Genomic DNA, 23,485 nt, shown 5'->3' with positions numbered 1-23,485 from the left:
AATGCATTTCAGTATTATCAAGGATTTATTTATTGGCCATGCATTTCGAAATAACAGCTGACATTACGTCAAACTCATTAGGTTTTTGGTAAAACAATTTTCCCCTACGAAGTAGGTAAATAACCGGAATGTGGTTTGTTTTTCTCATTGCAAAGGAGAAATTTTTCCAGTTTACGTCTACGACATCCTTCGATTTAGTATCTCGTGCGATTACGCAACGTGTACGTCCTTATAAAATGAAGTAAACAAATGCAGTTATTGTAATTATCAATGGAGTTAAATTCCAGTTTTAATGTTGAGGTCAAATAAGCCGTAAAAATTTGCACAATTCGATTACAAAACCTCATTATTTTAAAAGAACGTTCCAAATAGATTTAGCTAATGTCGCCCTTTCGACTCTCATTTTTTAACGTTTGCAATCACATGGATGTATATTTTCTTTGTTTGCTTATTGGAAAATGCCGGTTACAGTAAAAATTTTATTTCTTTACTATAGCGAAAATGTTCTCCCGGTGGCACAACGCGATACAAATTGTGAATTAATCGAAGGAGATTATTAACCGCTGTGATTTAGATAAATGAAATGTAGTTTGGTGAAATTGATTAGTTGGGAAAGATCTTAAGGATTAAGTAACTTCATCACTCAACTGACCGATAGTGTCAGAAGTGATCGATTGTTACGTTAGCGGTTCGACATCAATGGTCCCCTATTGATTTAAATTGGTACAGGAATCAAATTCAATTGTCAGAAATTGAAACTGAAGAGCCAAACGAAGGGTGTATCTAAGCGTATTATTAATTTAAACAAGCGTCGATGGCAATCAAATGGAAACGTTTAGAAGGATTCTAACGGATATGGAATCATTCCGGCGTTATTCGATTCAAGGAAAAATAGATAAAAAGCTTTCTAATCAAATTGTTCTTTAGGATTTAACGAAAGAGATAAGCGTATGATACGGAGATATATATATTTCTGGTTCAGGTCTGATAAAACATTCTACTTGGTACGATCAAAAATAAACATTCAACTGAAGAGTCTACAATTAGATACCAGTTACTTAATAAGGGTTTAAAATGAAAATTGCTATAATCGGTGCTGGACCATCTGGACTAGTCTCCACGAAGTACTCTTTGGATGAAGGGCATGAAATTGACGTCTATGAGCAGTCGGGTTATATTGGTGGTACTTGGATGTACACTGACCGTATTGGGGTGGACGAATATGGATTTCCGGTACATTCTTCCATGTACAAAGGGCTAATGTAAGTAGCATTTTGATAATAAATTTAAGTTAAGCGTCAAGAGGTCTAATACTTTTCATTTATTTGTCGATACATGCAAATGGAATGCTGGGGTCAAAAGTGGTTTATAATCAACTACTTAATTTAAAATTTAAGACACTCGTGTTCATGGTACCAACTCATCATTTTGCATATTATGTAATTATTCGATTTAATTGCGATTAATTTAACCAGAATTTACAAGAAAATAAACTTGCCCAAATTTGCAATTAACCCACCGCGTTGCTTAGATCCTCAAAGCGTGAGAAATTTGAAAATGTCTTTAACCTCTATTATATTATCGTAACGATAAAAGAGATCACGTTTACTTGCACAATTGTAACATTTTATATAACGTTAGTCACTTGTGATAATGGTAACCAAAATTATGATTGTTTCACGCGTTACTTACTTAACTTTTTCATTTTTTTATATTTAATGTTGTTATGGTTAAAAATGGGTACTATTTTTGACTTTAACAAGACCGCTTTGAAATAAACTCAAAATCTTTTCTTAAATAATTGTAATAATTTTAAACATTTATACTGAAACGTAAATTTAATTACGTGCTTTATTTATTTACAACCAATTACCGTTAAATTTATAACAGTATTGAAACGAATCGATTTGTAACAGTGAAAATATTAGTTATTACTCACACATACACAATTTATAACGACGCGAACTATTTATTACTTCGGCGTTGAAATCACGAACAACAGCAAGGCGTGCCTCTGCTTTCTAGAGTAATGTGCCACAAATTCCGCGAAAGTGGCATCACATTCGGGCTAATTCTGTTCTGCGCATGGAACCAAACGATTTATGCGCCCGATCACCGGCTTTCCTCGTGGTAGTTTAATTATCCGGTATACTAAGTCATTTATTCTCTTCACGACAACATACGGTCGTTCCCAAGCTCTCTGTAATTTCGAGGATATCTCGCGTCTCCTCTGGGAACAATACAACCAAACCAGATCTTCAGGTTGATAACCACCAGCTTGGGCCTTCACGCTGCCAGCCAACTGCTTGGTGCCTTTTTCTTTCCGACTGATCCTTGGCGCAAACTGCACATTTACTGCACCATTCCTTCACATCTTGTTTGCAATTTACCTAGTAGAATCGTTCCCTCAACTTAACTGTTTTGGTCACACCCAGGTAGCCTCCCGATGTAACATCGTGCATCTGCCGTAGTACTTCAGATATTCTGTTCTCCTGGATCAGTATCTGTGCAGTTGTGGTCGTGCCATCGTCATTTTCTATAACCCTTTTAAGAAGACCCTAACATCATCCCATTTGACCAGCTTCGAATTAGGTTCCATTGATTGTTGACCAGCTTCGAATCCGGCCTCCATTTCTTGCATTAATTGTCATACCGGGAGATTTGCAGGTATTGGTTCTTGGGCTACGAGATCGTTACGTACATGGTCCAAGATATTAGTTGTTTTTTGAGCGCCAAACACAAGATTAATTCGAGTCTGGATTGCCAGCGCAAGCAGTTGTAATCCGAAAGAAAAACTTTTCTGATAGATTCATTTTTATACCAATCGCGCAGATTAATACTTTCTGCGTAACATTTCAAGCAACAAAAAAAGTTGGTTCGTTCTTTTTCGGAGTAAAAATTGCGGTCTTATAACTTGTGATTGCGGGTATTTTCCTTAACATAAAACGCAAGTTACGTGCGTTTACAATTGAGTGAACTTACATCCATAAGGAATTAATTCGAACGTGCCAGTTATTATCTATGCTCAAGAAAAAGGTTAGTGAATACATAAAAGACAATACAAATTTTTGAACAGTTGGCTATGCGGTTTATCGTCGCGTAAAATTGCTACTCTATTTAGTCGAGAACAAAATCGCTTAAATTTTTCATATTGTATTTGTTCCCTACAAAGGCGCTATTATTTATGATTAATAGTCAGTTTCTCGGGCGCGAAAGCAATAAAAAAAGAGGGGGACCTTCCCAGTTAGAATTCGTAAAAAAAATGAACTGGTTTTCAATGCACGTACTAGAAAAACATTCGTAAAAGTAAGGCGTATAATCCTGGGTGCCTAGTGGAAATTTCTCCAATTAAATTAACACAAAAGACGTTTGAAACCCCTGAAAAACATTACGCTTTTGGGGTAGCGACCTCTAAACATTGAAATTTCGTCCAGAGGGCAACGACTCCCTGTCAAATTCGTAGAAGAAAAGGTATCCGACGGAAAGATCCTTTTTACAGTCCGTATCATCCTATAGCTGTACGAAATATTGTATCAACTTCGTCATCTCTAGAAGGACATTTTTTCACATAAGGTACCGTTATTTTATTTATGTAAATTTAAAAGTTGTTTATCTTTAAGAAAACAACCATGATTTCTAATTTTGTTTCACGTTTAAACATTCTCAAGTAAAATTCTAATTTCAACGTCCTTAAAGATAACAATCTCTGGATAAATTGAAGCCGTTTGTATTGTATGTACATTGAAATTGTTAGAAAAGCTCAGTTTTCGATTTAAAGTTGTTTTTAGTTTTAATAAAGAACATTTGGTTTAAAAAATCGTAGTGGATGCTGTAATTCTGTAAAATGGAGTTTGGATCGATTTCATGATTGATTTTGTCATTAATATATCCAAACTATCGTAATTCGGTGTTTAGAAAAACAGATTTTGAAGTCAACTTTCACAAATAATAAGGAGGAATTTTCAGTAAGTCATTTATGTTGAGGGCTAGCCGTGGGTCATTTGCAAAATTTGCTATACAATTTTCGAGGCCATTTTTGGAAAAATATCGGATTTTAAGGAAGGCAATACGCAAACCCGTTGCAAAATGGCGCCCACATGGGACAACAAGATGACCCTAAATTTCGAAGCTTTAGAACTAGCCCACACAGCCCGTATATTTATACACTTTTGGATATTTTACATCTAATGCGTTGTTTTCGATAATTTATCCGAGGTCGATCGAGAAAATAATTAGCTGTAACACCACAAAAATTTTATATTCATACCGCTAATTGTGCCAAAATTACAGAGATGAGCCTATAATTTGGTTTACACACGGTATAAAAACTGATACCTAAAACGAATTGGAGCATTAACATAAGAGATTCCACCCAAACAAAGGTCATATCGACAACTTTTTGTAGTTCTCTTTACCAGAAGTGACGTCCAATGAGATAAAGCATAATAACCTCGATTTCCAATAGTAAATATCGTCATACGTCATCCGATATTTATAGGAAATAATTATTCTTCAGGGCAAATAAAAATAGAATACATACTTTAGTAGGTATTTTGAATTAAATCACACGATCGCGTGGCTATTGAAACCGAAAATTCTCAATTAGCAACGTGGTAAATTAAATTAGTTTAAATTATTGAAATGAAACTAACGATTTATTCTCAAGAAGCAATCATTGAAAAATTGAATTTTATCCTGAAGTCGTTTACAGCTAGTACCATACAACAGAATGTCTTCAACAGAAGCATTAACCAATGTTTGTGTGCCGCAGGGTTTCATACGAGGCCCTGTAGTAGTGTACACTGTATCCAAGATAAGGATGTCTATCATGGGGATCTTCGAAACCATAAAAGATACGACGATGGTCAAACCAGAGAAAAGATCTATTAAAGAGTGCTGTAAACAAAACCGGTAAATTCCAATGATTTTCGAAGAAAAACCGAAATTTGCCAATTTTGTTTTTCTATTATTATTTGAACAAAAAAATAAAAAAAACCCTCTGTATACTCGGCTTACTTTAAAGCCAACGTAGATGCTAAATTATCTAATACATACATATAAAAATTTTAATGCCACATGCCTTTGCAGCCTTAGGAAAGCCCATTGAGTTCGAAATTGTGCGAAATTTGAGGAATAATGTGACCTGATGACCATCTAACGCCATTTAATTGTTTCAGGACCAATGTCCCCAAAGAAATAATGACCTTCTTGGATTTTCCCTACCCGAAACAACAAACGAAATCGTACATCTCCCAGCAAGAAGTTATAAAGTACTTCAACCAGTACGCCGATACATTCCATTTAAAGGAACACATTAAGGTATTTATTCACAAACACTTTGGAAACGTGTTTTAATGCAGATTATTTCAGTTCTATAAACGTGTCACTAAGATAGCAGCAGAAGGCGCTAACGGCTGGTGCATTACGGCTCAAGATGCGAAAACAAAGTTGACCGAAACGCAGGCCTACGACGCCGTCTTCATCTGTACAGGCCACTACAGCGTTCCCTACGTACCGAAATTGCCAGGACACGACCAATTCACCGGAGAGCAAGTTCATAGTCACAATTTCAGGACTTGCGAGTCTTTCAAAGGAAAAAACGTGTTGGTTATCGGTGGCAGTTCCTCGGGGGTTGATATCGCCGGGTTAATTTCGAAAGTGGCCAATAAGGTAAGGTTTAAGTTCGTACTAGCTCGGGTATTTGAATTAGTTTCTTTCCTAGGTTGTTCTTTGTTATCGCTCAAGGCTGAAGAGTAGCGACTTAGACAACGTCGAAAAGAAGCAAGAACTTTCGAATATTACGCCAAGCGGAGTCGTCTTCCGAGATGGAACCGAAGATACCTTTGATACCATCCTGTATTGCACAGGCTATAAATATTCCTTTCCATTTTTAACGGAAGGGTGCGACATAAGAATTGAAAATAACTGGGTGAAGCCTTTATACAAGCACATCGTGAACATCAACCACCCGACCATGTGCTTTATTGGAATACCGTATTATCTATGCGAGATACCCGCACTAGACATAGAGGTAAATCATCCCAAAATGCGACAAACACTAACTAAAACAATTCTAGGTACGTTTTGCCTTAGCAGCCGTAGGGGGTAAGTTTTCTCTGCCTCCCAAGGAGGAAATGCTACGTGAGTTGGAGGAACAGAACGTTGAACGCTTAACGAACGGTTTGCACGAAAGATACGCGCACCGCATTAAGGGGGTCCAAAGTCAAGAAAAGTATTTTAAGGAGCTTTCCTCGGTAGCGAATATCCGCCCGATGCCTATTGTGTTAAACAAAATTCTGGATTGGGTGGATAACAATAAGAGAGATTTGACTAATTGTATTAAGATCATTGATAGCGAAAACTTTGTGCAGTTTAAATGTTAACTTTTTAAAATTATTGTATATTTATTATATTCGGGTTAGGTATTAAATAAATTATTGACTGAAGATAACTCGCTCGCTTTAAATTAAAAATTGAACTAGAACGATGAAGTTAATGTACTGTTTCATAATCCTAATGCTTTAGACATTTCCTAATTTAGAAAAAATATTGACGTAAAGACTGTTTCGTCATCTTTTTCGCAATATAAGTGCATGGAATTTTTAGTAAACTCTGGACTAGATATGCAGAGATTAATTTTTAATTGAGAAAGGAAACGTGAAGAAAAAAATTTAGTTTGATAATCACATGCACGCGTTTTTATCTATTTGTTACTATGAGGATAAATAAAGTGCGCAATGTAAAAAATGGACGGGGTTGAATAAATTTCTAGGTAGTTTTTTAAAATGCGTTCTGAATGATACGTTAAGCGCCATCTTGTGGACTAATTTGACAACTATTGCAGTATCCTTACTGTGTAATGACACGTTGCAATAAATATAATACGGGGGTGGTAAGTTTTTTTTGTTTCTTATTTCTAATAGTAAATTTACCATTTATTGCCATGGGTCGTTTTGATAAGTAGATGTCTAGTTTGACTACATAATTATAAATGCTAAAATTTAAAGAGGATATGTAAGATTATTACTATAAAGTAGAATGCGCTATTCCCCAGTACGTACAGATTTGGATAACGTAGTCTCTGCAACACATGCTCAGCAGATGGTGCTAGCGTAATTAAATCTAATTATGGAATTTGATTGCAATCTCTAATAATTATCACTCTGTGGCTTGCAAAATACAGATAATGGAATACTTTTGATATATAGGTACCTACTATTAAAGCTAATTTCAAATTTTTTTAACTTTATACGCCGAAATTTGATATCTCATATAACAATAAATGGAGGTTATTACACCATTATTATTAATAAACAATTACATGTTTTGAAGAAGTACATATTATAACTTAACTTAAAAATTAAAGGAAAAGCAGTGGGGGATGGAATCTGCGCCAAAGAGAAGTGTTTTAAATTAAATTATTTCATGGCGAATTTTAATTTAATTCAGTTTATATATTAAATCCTACCTAGATTTAAAATTTTGCATTCATTTGATTCATTGCTCCATAATAGACTTAACAATTTAAGGAGAATCAATAGAAGAACTACCTACGCCAAACAGAAGTGCTTTAAATTAAATTATTTCACGACGAATTTTAACGTACGTATATTAAGTGAGAAACTGAATGAACTGTAGTATATTAATTTGTAATTTAAAGGAGGGTTATGTAAGCTTATGCTTGGTAACTTAACAATTAATGGAAAGTCAATCTACGCAAAAGAGATGTATCTTAATTAATATCTGTAATTAAATTATTTCATGGCGAATTTTAATTTACACCACTTTCTATATCTTATAGTTATTTAGTTCATTTAAAATTTCGTGTTCTGGATGCATTAACGTTATAAGAATTTTTTACGTACCCAGTCAAGAAAGGCACAATTTTACTGAAGTTGCAGAGCTAGGGACGTAGGAAAACCTATTGAAAATTATCGGTTTTCTGTGTATAGTTACTCTGCTTGAAAGTTGGGGAAAAAACATACAATTCCCTTCCTTGCCAATAAGTACATATTTTATTTTTTTAGTTTAACTGTTGGTGCCCCAAAAACTTTCGGGCTTTTTTTCAGGTTTTCTGCGTCGATTGGCTGCACTTTAAAACTGGATCCATTTATAAGGTAGTAATCGACGGCTGAAGAACAATAATGTTTCCTATATTCGCTAAAATGTACCATTTGACAACTCTGTCGTTTGTAGCATCCAAAGTACTGGTGCTATCAAAACATTCTTGCAATCAAAGTTGTAAAGAATTTAATGGCGTGTTCAAAGAACGCCCAAAATTTGACCATACTTATATGCCAAATTTTAAAAACAGTTTTGGAATATCCTATTAATAATTCTGGATCATCTTGCATTTCCTCCATCAATTAGTTGCTGAGGTCCTCCTCTTCTTCCTCCAATAGATAAGGGGTGCTGGATGCTTCTTCCTCAACAGAAGCGTTGGAGCACGCTTGACCTTCCAATTCAAGATTGTCAAACAAGTCCTGCACTCCACCCTACAATTGTAAGAGATGGAGTGAAGCACCTTGCTGGGGCAGGTTTCACTGAAGTGGTTATTGGGATAATGTCAGTCGGCGGTCTTTTCCACTTCTCCAATCGAGGGCACACCACGCCTTACCTGGTGGTATGCACGAAGGGAGTGTTCTCTTGCCTGTTACTGAGGTACGAGGGAGAGATGAGGTAAACATCTCCTATCGCAGCTAATCAAGAATCGAGGCTGTGACCCTGCCAGCGTACACTCCAACCAAGAGCCTTTCCGCTGCACTGATCACCTCATCCTGGGATGCATCAGGGTTTTGAAAGTTCTGGACAGCATCCTGCAACAGCGGGTTACTCTCCAGGGCTTTACGTAGTCAGTTACGTCATCTTTCCTTGCCGAAAAATTGCCGATGCCGATTGCCGATCCACTGATGCCGTGGAAGAAGAGAAGTTGCTCCTTGATGGTGGTGGAGTGCTTCAGAAGCCATGGTGAGAACAAAGTGTTTTCCGGTTTAAGCAGAAGGCTGAACAGATCTGTATCTTATCCCACAATTGCCACAGTAGTGTACTAATTAACTCTTGCAATAGATTCCGTGACGATGGGCATCTTCAACAGTTGGGCGCACTGTAAAGCATTCTGATGTTCGCTTGGTTTTAACATGGATATTAGCCAGTCTTTATTCTTCTCGTTAAACAAGAACCTTTCTTTCGACATTATAGACTTCACGGTTTCTGTAAATAGGACAGTGGCTGCAGAAAACCTCTGTTAGCGACGAATGTCATAAATCCATAGTAGGTAAGTCACTGGGAGAAAGTTAGTCTTCAGTGAGTGGTTTCTGCTCATTGGTGTCATACGGACTGGAGCCCTGCAGTGTGGTCCCTTGGAAAGGTACCAATGGTATATAATAACTTGTTCGGTTTCCTTATGGTCGTCTCTGACTTTGCTGCAGTGCAGGGTTATACATCCACGGCATGGACGGTTTTATTGTCATCAAGGGAGTCAAATGCTCCTTGGAGTGGGTTTTAAAAATGCCTTGCCGCACGTCCGGTGGTAACGACCTGCTTCTGAACAGAGATCAGCAACAAGGTTGATTCTTTGGAGAACCTCGCCATAGCCTCTGCTCGTAGCTACCGCTATAAGGAAATCCTTACATTCCAATATCATAACATGGGCGGCTTTTTTTCTTCTTCTTATTTTCCCTGACCACAAATTCGACTGACGAATATAGCACACAATTTTTTTAAAACCAAGTCCATGATATTTACGCCCGGCAACACGACTTTGCTCTGCTCTAGCTGCCCCTCACTTCAGGTACGTACTCTGAATTTATTGTGAAAGATGACAAAGGAAAGGCCTTCAGCAGGAGGCGTTACTTGTCTTTGTTTTTTTTGCTCCTTTCAATGAGGTGGTACCTCATTCCTTTATTGTAGTTCACCCTTCTATAGACAAGGTCTTCCACAAATGAAACAATTGCCCTTCTTCATGTTGTGGATATCAAGTACCTACATGGCACAAAGTCAATATTCATCACATTCATACGCTTTCGAGCTCGAGGTATAGGAGGGGAAAGTGACCCTACTCTTCCCGTGGTGCTCAGGGCAGTGTCTACGGCCTGCGAGTCCAAGTTGCGGTTATGATACCAACGGGGAGGTTGCCATTTCAAACATTTATTGTAAGTTGATAGGTAACCCTTTGACTTTGCTCGTGTGTTATTTTCATTTATTGTATTTGTAAATCTACCCAACACGTTTTTAGTAAACAACATGTGAAAATATTTTTTTTAATTGAAAACAAAATGGCAGATTTGGTATCGAAAAACAACAAAACATACTTCATTGAATATAATGACGAAATTAAATACTACCTGCCTTAAAAAAATTAAAACTGGAATTTTGCAAAGGACATGAAAATTATTTCTACTTCACTGATTCACGATGTAGATATAAGGTTGAAAATGTTATCCTCCATGTCGGTACCCCAATGGTGCTGATGATATTTACTTACGGACTCGTTGACTTGCACTTGATTTGCTTCTTAGGTTATAGCTCATCGTATAAAACTTACCATGTGTTACTTTATAAATATATGTTACGTATTATGTGGTTAATACAGTTAACCAAGCGGTATTCAGATATCTAAAATTTAATTTGGGTATATTTATGAACGGGAAACGTGGTGCCAAAAAAAGCGACAAATTTAAATATCCCTTCAGAATCAAAATCGATACGTTACCTGAATTGTATCTTTAAATCAATAATAAGTACTGTCAAATGTAGGTGATGCATCGTCTGCTTTATTTTTGATGCAATGCCAGTACTTATCTTGAACCGGCCGGTATTTCCATTAATTACGCGCGATGTACATAACAAAGTCGCAACTAAGATCATAATATGCATCTACAATAGGTATTTTCACTGCATATGAGATTTCTATATGTACTCATGAAGGTATAAATGCGATCGCAACAAAGAATTTGAAGTATTGGACTTTATTTGATGTTTAGTACTACCCCACTACGCGTGTAAATGCCTCAGCGGGTTAAAATCGTTAAATAATCAGCTTATCACGAAACTGGTCATAGGTACTGGTTAAGGGCGCTAGCCGATAGCGCTATTTAAATCCTGAGCAGGACGAGGTCCTACCAAGACCAAAACAATATAAAAGTTTCGGTATCAAATGAAACATTAATAAATAGAAGCTGATGCGTGCCGACTAATAATTTGATAAGCTACTTTGCGTATGGTATATTTAATTCACCAAAAGGCTCCCGCCCTTCCCCATTTAACGTTGACCAAAAGACAGCATTTGTGACGTTTGGATGTCGTTCCAGCAGACGGAAGAACGTAGTGATTTGGAAGGCACAAATATCTCTATACTATAAACGTTGTAGGGCACAAAATGCACCATTTTATGTGTAATTAAAACTAAGTCATAAATTTCCTTAAAAAATATTTTTACGATCATTCACTGGCCATGCGGTAATTATAGACGTATAATGCATTCTATTTTTGTGTTTTAAAAATTTGCGACTAATCATCGCAATTGCAGTAGGTAAGATACGGACAAAAGTTTGCGTATTATACTAGAATAACACGATCATTCCATTTTGTCATTTAGTTACTGCTCTGACATTGACCGAAAATGTTTAAATAATTATTGTAAATTTGAATGTACTTGGGGGTACTTTTCTGACATAAGTAGGTTCAGATTCAAGCACCAGAGATTAAAAACCACATGATAGGATCAAAAATCATTTCTGATCAAGTGTATCAACTACAGTGCATAATTTTCCATTTTTGGGTTGTAGTTTAAATAATGAAAATAGGAGTAATCGGTGCAGGACCGGCGGGACTGGTATCGCTGAAGTACGCTTTGGATGAAGGGCACGAGTGTACCGTTTTCGAACAGACCGGAGTTCTTGGAGGTACATGGGTTTATACTGACAAAATTCGTAAGGATGAAAATGGCATACCGATCCACTCGTCGATGTACAAGGGAATGAGGTAATATTTAACTGCGTCATTTGGGTCAGTAAGATTTTTGTAGGACCAATCTGCCGAAAGAGGTAATGTATTTTATAGATTTTCCGTATCCAAAGGAGGAAATAAAATCGTATCTTAGTCAGACTCAAGTATTAGATTATTTTAATAACTACGCGAAGGTCTTTGATTTGCAAAAATGGATCAAGGTAATCCTGCGACCGTGAGTTGATATGAAAAAACTGTTCGTTTTCAGTATTACAAGTGCGTCACATGCGTGGAACCCTTAAACAATTCGAATTGGTCGTTAATAGTGAGCGATGTGAAAAGCGGGTCACAAGAGTTTTACCAATTTGACTCGGTCTTTGTATGCAATGGTCACTACAGCTCTCCGACGATTCCCAACATTCGTGGACAAAGTGTATACAGGGGTAAACAGCTTCATAGTCACGACTATCGTAAACCCGAGCCGTATTTAAATCAACGTGTGCTAGTGGTTGGTGGGGGATCATCTGGTACCGATATTGCTGCAAAGATAGCCGAGTTAGCTGACCATGTAAGCGTCCAAAGGCTTATAACCTTGTAAAAAGTTGTAATGCAGGTGTTTTTGAGTTGTCGACATAAGGAAAAGATCGTCTCGCGAAAAAATTTATCGACGAAGCCCGAGATTACAGAGCTTAGTGACTACGGTGCAACTTTTCAAGACGGTACCAAAGAAGATGTGGATGTTATTCTGTATTGTACCGGTAAGGAGATTCGGACGATTCAACTTATTTTAATCTCTGCCAAAGGTTATGCCTACACGTACCCATTCCTTTCCGAAGCTTGTGGTATATCCGTTAATGACAATTGGGTGTATCCGCTCTACAAGCACATCGTCAACATCAACCATCCAACAATGTTTTTTATAGGCATTCCTTTTTTAGTGCCCGTGATACCCGTTTGTGACATTCAAGTGAGTTAGCACCCTCTGATGCGAACAGTTACCTTTTGCTTGTGTAGGTCAGATTTTCTTTGGCTCAGTTAAGGAAAAAATTCTTACCGCCGCTTAAACGTATGCTGGAAGAACTCGAAGCTTACGTAAACGAGAGAGAATTGAAAAACATGCCCCTGCGATACTACCACAAAATTGGTAGCGAACATTTAGCAGAATATTTCTTGGAGTTGTCCGAAGCAGCCGGCATTCCATCGGTACCGTTTGTCATTAGTAAATTATATGCAAGAGCCCGAATGGATAGGAATTTAGAAGATTGTTTTCAAATCGTAGATGGAGAACATTTTATACAACTTTAACGTTAACCAGCATTGTTGAATAGAGCTCGGAATATAGTTAACACATCGTTCAATAAGCCCCCGGACTAACTAAGGAAACCGAATTTGTTTCGCAAAGTTCATTTTTATTCATCAACATAATCACCTTCAAGAGCTATACAACCATTCCAACGCTTATCTAATAATCGATACCATGCTTGTAATCGATTTCTCCTTGTCCTCAAAGTAACCTTCAGTTACAGCAATGACTTCCTAATTTTAGCCAGAATTTTTTCCCCTGGGCCATCTTTTTGAGACGAGAAAACAGCCAGTAGTCGCTAGGTGTTACATGTGGAGAGTATAGTGGGTGGGGAAGCAGATTGAAGCCCAACTCGTTCACTTTCACCACAGTAGCTTTGCTGTTTATGATCCAATTGACGTGAAAATGAGACACATGTCATTTAAAGATTGGTTCTTTCGAAAAACGAAGCAGATTTTACTAACGCGATCTGTGTGTCAGTCCCGGTACTTATTGAACGATGTATTATATTGACCTTAACCTACCTCACCTGCAAGTTAAAAAAATGAACTGTATGTTTCGTAGTAATATAATGGCCAGAGTAAGACGAGGTGTGGCGAAGCGGTGAGAGGTTGGAGCATATTCATATGGAGAAAATCGATTATCCAGTGTGTGTGACCATGCCAACATGAGAGTGTGATGGTGCAGGTAGAGCTAGTCTCATGCCATAAGCGTACGAGGAATACATACCTTAATCGTAGACTCACGGATGCGAGTGGAGAGTTGGTGAGAATAGTACCAACTCTATTATACGTGAGTTGAGCGATGCTCAGATCAAACAATATTACCTTTAACGGATAGTGTAAGGTAATTATCTTTGATATTACCATTCTTAAAGAAGTAGTGATTTGTATATTATATATTCTTTTAGTGTTTCACGTATATTGAGAGAGGTGAGAGTATTACATGTTTTGCATCATTAGTAGAGAATGAGGTAGTGGAGAGCAATGAACACACCACTCCAGGTCCACCACACGTTCAAGTCAAGGTCATGACACTCACACACTGCGAGGTCACGATAGTGTATAGTCAGATACTATATACCAGCATTCACATCATTAAGAGTCTGAGAAGGATGATTACCACTCTTCAAGTACAGTTAGAGAACGACAAAAAACATTAATAACACTCCAGAGGTGAGAGGTATACTTAACATATTTCTATAATGGGTTAACGAGAATACATGAGCTCATACTTTAAAAAAATCCAGATATATTGATATCCAAACTGAATATTAAAGAAAACACTTGGAAGGTTTTCAAATATACGGTGGACAGCTTCGGGATCAGGTGTACCATACTAGTAATTACATATGAAAGTAGCGTTTACTTCACCTCGACATGTCGGCTTTCTCTGTAATAATACTGCGTACACACAATCCTTCGACCAGCGCAGGTGTTCATCTAAAGGAACGTCGCTACTTTTCCACTTGTTGATACGAACGTTACAGAAAATACATTTTACAGTATCACCAACTTGTGTATACACAAATCCAGCACTTGCGAGGGATTTTGGTGATTGCGCTCCTTTCCAAGATTGGTATGATAATAAGCGCTTATCAAAACAGAAGTTGTCGGGCTCCACATCTTCTCCACACATCTTGAAACAATGATTACCACTGCTTGGGCGCTAGCAGCTTTATGTATCCCCTCCACTGTCATCCATCACACTTCAAGGTTAAATCCACCACACAGTCAAGGTTAAATCAATGATTAAATCCACCACACAGTCAAGGTCTCCACACAACCAACGTTACGTGGGGGATTTGGTACTATATAATACACACAATGTAATGCATGGTAGTAGTCACCGATCATGGATAATATCAACTTTTTAAAGCAAACCGTTGATAAATTGAAGAACAATAATACAGTGCCTTTCACGGTTAGTGATGTTAATTTAGTCAATCAATCGCGTTATGAACTTAACAATAGTAAAAGTAAATGGGTGTGTGTTGGACTATCAGTGTACCGTCAATTCACACCAATGGTAAGAATCTGTGGATCCAAGACTGCAGGTGTTTCCTTTGATAAAAGTGAATGGAAAGTATTCACAGACAATCAAAACCTTATTACGAATTACTTCTGCTCAACAGAAGGAAAATTGTTACCAATTAAGGTGGGATTCAAAACCATAACGTCTGAAGTGATAAACAATACCAAAGTCATAAAAATCGTTGACAACGGGGAATGTGACATTTATATGGCATTTGGTTCACTTCAACGGTTGTGGTTACTGGCGAATTTAATAACGTACCGTCTGGAAATGTTAACCACATTAGAGTTTGATAATTTTTACAATAAGATTATAAATGCCTCCGCTGAAATGACTGGAGATTACATTGAAAATATAATGAGTATCATTACACCGTTACAGGACTTGCATGACCAGAACACTGCCGTCTTAATGGAAGTGGTACTGTTTGTCAAGGACAAACTCATGTGGGATGCTGAAATTATCAAGTCGTTAAACTAAGTGGGGGAATTGTATATATATTTTGTGCATGTTTCTGTATGAAACACTAGTCATCATGTGGTTTGCTTATAGTCAGCAGAGTTGGCCTGTTGCTTATGATGGATATTCGGCGGTGCAGAGATTACATAGGGAAATGAGGGATTTGTGTTTTGACGCTGAACATGAGCAAGTGTATGGTTTGGGAAGATGGTACAGTGATGAATATTTACATAACCTAGCGGACAAGTACACCAGTGGAGAGAGCTTGTGCCAGGAGTATTTATTAATACACAAGGAAGAAGAAGGAAATGGTTTCACCATCGAAGATCATCCAAGAAACTGCTTTTCGTGCCTTCGACACCTTGTTGAGGATTTAAAATCCAAATCACTTGACAGCTTCGTGAATAACATCGAAAAATATTTACCAAGAGAAGATGTCAACGGGTCGAGTGAAATTTAATGACTCTATAAACACAGTGCGGTATATGGTCGTGTGGAAGTTCGCGCACCATGCAGCTCGGATAGGATTATGGGAACAACATGCAAGAGATACTGAACGTTTTAAAAGGCGAATTATTGAGTTAGACAAAGTTATATCCATTATATTAAGTAAGCAACATAGGGAAGCTATATACATTAGTCGCTTTAGTAATGGTGAATGTATAGAAATGAAACAATAAATTTGTAAAAAAACATTTTATTTTTTATATTATATTACATCTGAGGTAGATATCCAAGAATTATGAGAATTGTCAAATCCTAACCATTTTACAAAGGACTTATCACCTCGTCGACGTATTACACGTTCCACTAAATGAATGTCTGGAAATTTGACAGCCTGCAGTTCTGGTTCGTAAAAGCGACCTTTGATGTCTTGCTGGCGACTATCTCGTAAAATATATGAAATTGGTGTTGATCGTTTTACCATAGCAACTTGAAAAACTTCATAGCTCCAGTTAGGGGTATAACCTTTAGAGAATACACTCCTATGCTTGCTGATACGCACATAATCTCCCACAGCAAACTTGGAGGGTTTGGGATCCATTACTTTACGGTATTTGTAAGATTTACGTAAAATGCTCGCAGAATTTTTATCATTAACTTCATTAGGTTTATATCCAGTAGTTCGATGTTTAGTGGAATTGTACTTTTCAACTATTTGGGGTAAAAGCGATAGCCATTTGTAAGAACCCTGTAAGCTGAATGCCTTCCACATCATTCCTTTAAGAGTTCGATTAACTCGTTCCACAATACTGCTTTTAAGATTAGAATAACTACTATAATGGTTGATGTTGAATTTTTTCATAACGTCACTGAAGTTCTTATTATAAAATTCCTTTCCCATATCAGTTTGTAAATTTTTTGGAAGTTTTCTAAGTCCAGATAACAGTTTATTCATAGCGTCTGCTACGAGTTTTCCATTTTTACGTTTTATAGGATATGCCCAAACAAACTTTGAAAATGCGTTTATAACTACCAAAATGTAGCGAATACCCTTGTTAGTCCCAGCATACGGTATCATTTCAACTAAATCGGCTTGAAATAAATCATTAAGACCTTTGATCACCACAGATCGTCGTGGAAAATTCTTTCTTGTCGGTTTATGTAATTCTTCCACTATCACTTCCTTACTCATTTCTTAAGCTTGGATTGCAATATGACATTCAGATAAAATCCGACACCTACACCAGCAGAGTCGCATGATACACTAAATATATCATTTCTTTTCAATGTCAACCCGATCAACGATGAAGGAGCGTCAAACTTTTTCTCATTTATATTTACTTTACTATCTTTAGGAAACCATGAACAACTAACAACGGTTCCTTCAGTAAGAGGAAATTTATATCTAGTATCTTCTTCACTATGGTAAAGGTAAAACGATGATGCTGTTTTATGCATTATTCCTTTTATTTCAAACTGGTACTCATAAGTATATGTTGACGGGTCATACATATAGTGGTGCGCGTGAATGTGTCGTCCAAATTTGTCGAGAGTCATAATTGTAATGAATTCAAATGCAATAAGAGCGCACCTTTATTCTTCTTGCAAAGGAACATGCAATATGACCTCGAACAAGAATGGCCTCTGTAATTTCTTCTTACAATGTGCTGATATCTGATCATTAAATGTTAACACATGCCCTCTCATTGTAGATGGATCCGTATAGGTTTTTCCAGCAATGTGGACTGTAGCGTCAGATGGAAACCATCTGCACGTTGCAACGATGGCTTTTTTCATTGGGAACAAGTAAATATGGTCTTTTTCCCCATGAATAGTAATTCTACGTGTAAAACTGTGTTGATAACCCATAATTATTAAAGGTAGTTCAAGCGCCATGGTCTTACTGATAAATAAATATACCTTCTCATTGTATTATACCAGAATTACGCAACTCTTCAGTTATGTAAATTATTTCATTATGATTTGCCGTGTTCCCGGCAGACTTAGATCCTAATAACACCCTTAACCAATTCACTAACTTGTTTGGATCATTCCAAGGAACAAATTCTATTTTTTTATTGTTAAGCTGTAGAGTTGATAAAGTACCTCCCCGTTTCGTAGAAAGGGTTAGAGCGCGCTGTCTGAGTGTTGGACCTAGATGTGATGACGAGAATCCGCTTGATGAACTTGATCCTTGCAACAGTGGTTTAATAATTTGAACATACTTTGGTTGACCGTTTCCTTGGATTTGAGCTTTGGCATCATAATGTCGACGTGCTGCACTAGTGCGTATTATAATATCACGATAAGCTTTAGAATCTGCAGATTTAAAGCCAATGGGATTTCTTTTAAAGAGTAGTTCGAATAATCCTGGAGTTCCCTTGTATGTGAAGCGTTCTCCATTAGAAGACACAATCACAATATCTTCCTTAGCAAAATCTAATTCCGAATCACCCACGAAAAATTTGTTTAATGTTGGTTCATAGCGGACGCCATACTTATGGTCATACTCGTTATTCGTGTCCCTAAATATTCCCTCTACATATATCTTTGGCAAACCGTGGTATTGATCGAGAAATTCTTCAAATGCAGGATTCGTTCCTACGTGGGACAATTCCTCGCGCAAGTCGTCAAGTGTCGGTACATCAATATCGTCTTCTGGAGTGGGATCTCCATATTCGCTATCTTCTAAAATGCTAGGCTCATGCAAAACACTGGGTTCATCGATAGAAAAAAGGTTTCTTGCCACCTTTTGGGGAGTGGAAGTTCTCGGAGTTTGTTGGGCAAATATTGGTGATTGACGTTTGACACTTGGTAGTTCTGTTTTGACGGTATCTAACTTAGTAACTGTCAAGAGTTGTTTTAGCGGTTGGGTAATGGGTTTAAAGTGTTGCTCTACCATGCGTTCTGTAACCGCCATATCCTGCTTCAAACTGTCATATTTCTGTTTGACAGATTTGCGAGCAAGTATCAGGTCTTTTGCCAAACGCTTTTCCATGATAACTACGATAGACGAAACATAATGGATGTATTTATAGGGATATGTAACAATCGAATCCTTTTCTATATCGGCCAGCGGTAATGTCACTTATTTTATCGAGTACTAGAAATCCATGCTTTTGACTCCAACAATGATGACAAATTTCTTTAAATTGATCAAAAGACATATCTACATTAACGTGATCGTCGTACACGTGCTTTAAGTTGGTTAGGTCTTGCTGAAATAATATAATTAAGTTTGCGTTGTCGCGGATCAGTTGTTTTGGAATCGAGGAGTACGTTTGGCATAAGTAGAAACAGTCATTATTTTGATGTCTACCGAAACAGAAATGTTCACGTATTTCATTCTGTTTATGACACGCTACATCATCAAAGATCATAACCGAATTCTTCCGAGCCAAGTTAGGAGGTATGACATCGGAACTATCATCGTATTCATAAAATCCAATACCCTTCAGTGGCAGTAGTAGTTTACGAAGGTACTCATATTTTGGTTGATATAGGGACTTGCTGTACACATACACGTTTTCAAACCGCAAACCATTCGGATGTTCTAATAACGCTATCATAACATTAGTTTTTCCACATCCTGAAGGACCTACTATTAATCCTCTCCTACATCCCCCCTGCAACAGGTCACTATGTTTTGGATATTGCGTTTCTGTAGAATACGAATCGTAGTTTTTTATAGGTAATTGTATAAGTTGAGGCATAAAGCGGATTGTAGTCATTGTGATACTGAGAGGTTGTTGTCTTGCTCACCACGTATATATACGAGGCTATATAATTGGGAAAAGTGTGTGTGCGATTCGCATATTAAATAAACTCCTTGCAGGAGCAACACCTATCCATGAAGGTTTATTCTCAGAAAATTCATAAAGCTAACCGAAAGGGCAAAGGAGTCCTTAATACTCTTATAAATAAATTACCTGTAGAGTTGCATTTGCCCGGATATCGATATTGTGGTCCAGGAACACGATTACAGAAGCGCCTGGCACGTGGTGACACAGGAGTCAACCCTTTAGACGAAGCTTGTAAGGAACATGATATTGCATACTCAAAGTCTACAGAGTTAAGTGACCGTCATAAGGCGGACAAGGTACTACAACAGAAAGCGTGGACTAGATTTCGCTCCAAAGACGCCAGTTTTGGTGAAAAGGCAGCCGCTCTTACTGTCGCAGGTGCAATGAAGGGAAAGAGAACATTCGGAATGGGTACAAAGGAAAAGAGAAAACGGAACGCTCCTATTACTTTCAATAACGCTATCAAATTAGCTAGAAAACGTATAGGTGGTAAAATACATTCCAATTTACAAACAACCGTCCGAAGAGCTCTCGGTGCATTGAAGAAAAAGAAAATACGTCCCCCAAAACAACGAATTTTACCACTACCTAAGACAGGTGGATTTCTACCCCTTATTCCACTGTTTGCAGCGTTGGGCGCCCTTGGTTCCTTAGGTGGAGGAGCAGCAGCCATAGCAAAAGCAGTAAATTCTGCAAAAGATGCTAGCAAAGCTTTAGAAGAGACGAAACGACATAATCAAGCGATGGAGGCCGCCGCCATTGGAAAAGGTCTTTATCTGAAACCATACAAAAAGGGGCTGGGACTATATTTAAACCCGTATCAAAAAAACTCCCAGTGAAGCTACCACATCGCGCATTAACGGACGTGGACCTTACCAAATATGTCAAAATGCTAAAAATACCAGATTTTCGAGGCATTTACATGCGCAACAGTTTACCATCATCTGTACGTCAAAACGAATGTGGAATCATCAATCTAGATGATAAGGAGAATGAAGGTACACATTGGACGGCATACATCAAACGTGGTAAACACGTCTTGTATTTTGATAGTGTTGGTAATGTGAAACCACCATTAGAACTCGTCCGTTATTTTCGAGGGGTTGGTAGCGGAATTACAATTGAATACAATTATGACCAGCTACAAGCACTCAATACTTACAATTGTGGACATTTAGTGCTACGTTTTTTATACAACAACGCAAGGTGATGTGATTCAGTTACAAAGCAATCGACATGTCGTTCACATTTTCTTTCACTGGAACTAAACCTTTGTTAACGGCAGATTTTAATCCACCTATATTTCTCCATAGTGACAAAGAATACGTTTTGGGTTTAACAAATTTCGAAACGTACAACACAATACAAAACGTAACATCCGCTAATAATCAATTTCAGTTTGGACAAACGACTATAGAAATTCCACCCGGTTGTTATGAAGTAGCTGATTTGGATAAATATATAAAACGCGAGGTTGCAAAATTTGGAGGATTTGTAGATCTGCTCGCTAACAACAATACGCTTAGGGCTACCATTAAGTCAACACAACAAATAGATTTTACAAGTCCTAATTCAATCGGATCGCTCTTGGGATTTGAAAAAATTATTCTCCCTCCAAAAATTACACATACTGCAACAAATCCTGTTGATATTTTGCACATTAATTCGTTACTGGTCGAGTGCAACATTACAACGGGCAACTATAAGAACGGTTCACCTGACCACATCATTTACCAGTTCTTCCCAAACGTTCCTGCAGGTTATAAGATAATAGAGTGTCCACAAAATGTTATTTATTTACCAATAAACGTTACCACCATTTCCAACATAACTCTTAGAATACTCGATCAAGACGGTGCTGTTGTCAATTTCAACGGAGAAGTAATCACGATAGGATTGCACCTCAAGAAAAGTGGATAATGGTGAAATTATATAATCGATGTGGATGTAAACATGAACAAAATAAAAGACCCAAGGTTGCTAGGTTAAAGATTAGTAAACGTCCAACAACCAAACCGTTAACAGCTACCAATAAGGCTTTTCTAAAATCTTTGGGTTTTACCATTTTAAAATGAATATATTAGACGTAAACGAAAAAGTGTTAGTGGACAACAGTATAATAAATTATGAATATCATACACACCAACCGTACACTACGAGATTTGGAAATAATGATGAAATTAGAATTCCAATACAGGAAGACATGTGCACTCTTCCCTCAGAAAGTCACCTCTACATTGAGGGAAGATTACTGCGGCAAGATGGGACTGCATCACTTAACGCAAAATTTGTAAATAATGGCGTTGCATTCCTTTTTAGTGAAATTCGCTATGAAATAAACGGGATAGTCGTCGACTCCATAACTAAAGCAGGGTTATCATCAACTATGAAGGCTTTAGTATCCTTAACTCCTAGTGATAATACGCGTTATCAAAATTGCGGATGGTTCCCGACCAGTACTAGTACAATTACAAACCCAACAGGTCATTTCAACATTTGCATACCGCTAAAGCTTCTATTGGGATTTGCCGAGGACTATAGAAAAGTGATATTAAATATACGACAGGAACTTGTTCTCATACGAAGCAATGCAGATGACGATGCTGTAATATCCACAGTTGCGGATGAAGCTCTTAAAGTAGACATTGAGAAGATCCATTGGAAAGTACCTCACATCATTCCAGCACTTGCGGAAGAATTGGCTTTAACAAAATACATTGATAAAAATTCGGAGACCCAAATCGCGTTTAGAAGTTGGGAAACACACCTATACCCAGCTCTTCCACAAACGGATAAACATACATGGGCTATAAAGACGACAACCAGTTTGGAAACACCTCGATATATCATCATCGGTTTTCAAACAAATCGAGATGGGCAAGTTAGTAAAGATATGAGCCAATTTGATCACTGTGACATTAAAAATGTACGTGTGTTTCTCAATACGGAACGTTATCCTTATGATAATTTAAACATTAATTATGGAAATAATCGGTACGCCACATTATACGACATGTACGCAAAGTTTCAATCGTCTTACTATGGCACAGAAAATCGACCTGTACTAAACCGAAAAGAATTTAAAGAAATCGCTCCTTTAATCGTTGTCGATTGCTCAAATCAAAAAGAAGGTTTGAATTCCAAATCGGTGGTACTGCGAATCGAATTTGAAACTAATGCCAATATCCCAAAAGATACTATAGCCTACTGTTTGATTTTGCACGATCGAGTATTTACCTACAACGCATTAACAAAGGCAGTGCGACAAGTTTAAACCTGGTTAGGGAAACTGAAACTATTTTGTCTTATTGTTAGATTAGTATATATATATATATATACCATCTAGAAAACGGAACATTATCAGTCGTAACCTACACTTTACAGAGGAAGCATGGTTGTTGTAGTTGACGTACAAGGATTCAAATCTTCTAAGAATGGTTTTATACCAAAAGAATTAGCAGTTTACAACGGTAATCAATTGGCACATTATGTTTTT

At 37.4% G+C, this 23,485-nt stretch overlaps 3 protein-coding genes across 5 annotated transcripts; all 3 read left to right on the top strand.

Moving 5' to 3' along the window:
- Positions 1–707: 707 nt before the first annotated feature.
- On the top strand, positions 708–6,451 carry LOC116174544 (flavin-containing monooxygenase FMO GS-OX-like 3). Its single transcript, XM_031492482.1, has 5 exons — positions 708–1,262; positions 5,178–5,319; positions 5,371–5,670; positions 5,723–6,031; positions 6,078–6,451. Exons 1-5 carry the CDS (start codon positions 1,075–1,077, stop codon positions 6,381–6,383), a joined length of 1,245 nt encoding a protein of 414 aa, XP_031348342.1. The 5' UTR covers positions 708–1,074; the 3' UTR covers positions 6,384–6,451.
- Positions 6,452–6,573: 122 nt separating this feature from the next.
- Positions 6,574–13,820, top strand: LOC116174554 (dimethylaniline monooxygenase [N-oxide-forming] 2-like). Of its 3 annotated transcripts, none has more exons than XM_031492504.1 (7): positions 6,574–6,892; positions 11,787–11,982; positions 12,026–12,167; positions 12,215–12,514; positions 12,560–12,704; positions 12,750–12,913; positions 12,961–13,820. In XM_031492504.1, the coding sequence occupies exons 2-7, from the start codon at positions 11,795–11,797 to the stop codon at positions 13,249–13,251; spliced, it is 1,230 nt and encodes a 409-aa protein (XP_031348364.1). In that variant the 5' UTR covers positions 6,574–6,892; positions 11,787–11,794; the 3' UTR covers positions 13,252–13,820. The 3 variants fall into 3 exon arrangements, with proteins under 3 accessions (XP_031348364.1, XP_031348353.1, XP_031348359.1); XM_031492493.1 differs by lacking the exon at positions 6,574–6,892 and adding an exon at positions 11,438–11,530; XM_031492499.1 differs by lacking the exon at positions 6,574–6,892 and adding an exon at positions 11,548–11,676.
- Positions 13,821–22,060: 8,240 nt separating this feature from the next.
- On the top strand, positions 22,061–23,263 carry LOC116178491. The gene has a single exon (XM_031498032.1). It carries the CDS (start codon positions 22,061–22,063, stop codon positions 23,261–23,263), a length of 1,203 nt encoding a protein of 400 aa, XP_031353892.1.
- The last annotated feature ends 222 nt before the right edge of the window (positions 23,264–23,485 follow it).

Source organism: Photinus pyralis, unplaced genomic scaffold (assembly GCF_008802855.1).
Source record: "Photinus pyralis isolate 1611_PpyrPB1 unplaced genomic scaffold, Ppyr1.3 Ppyr1.4_LG1, whole genome shotgun sequence".
In the NCBI taxonomy this organism is placed as follows: domain Eukaryota; kingdom Metazoa; phylum Arthropoda; class Insecta; order Coleoptera; family Lampyridae; genus Photinus; species Photinus pyralis.
Note: the sequence above shows the minus strand (reverse complement) of the source record. Positions and strands in the feature narration are given on the sequence as shown.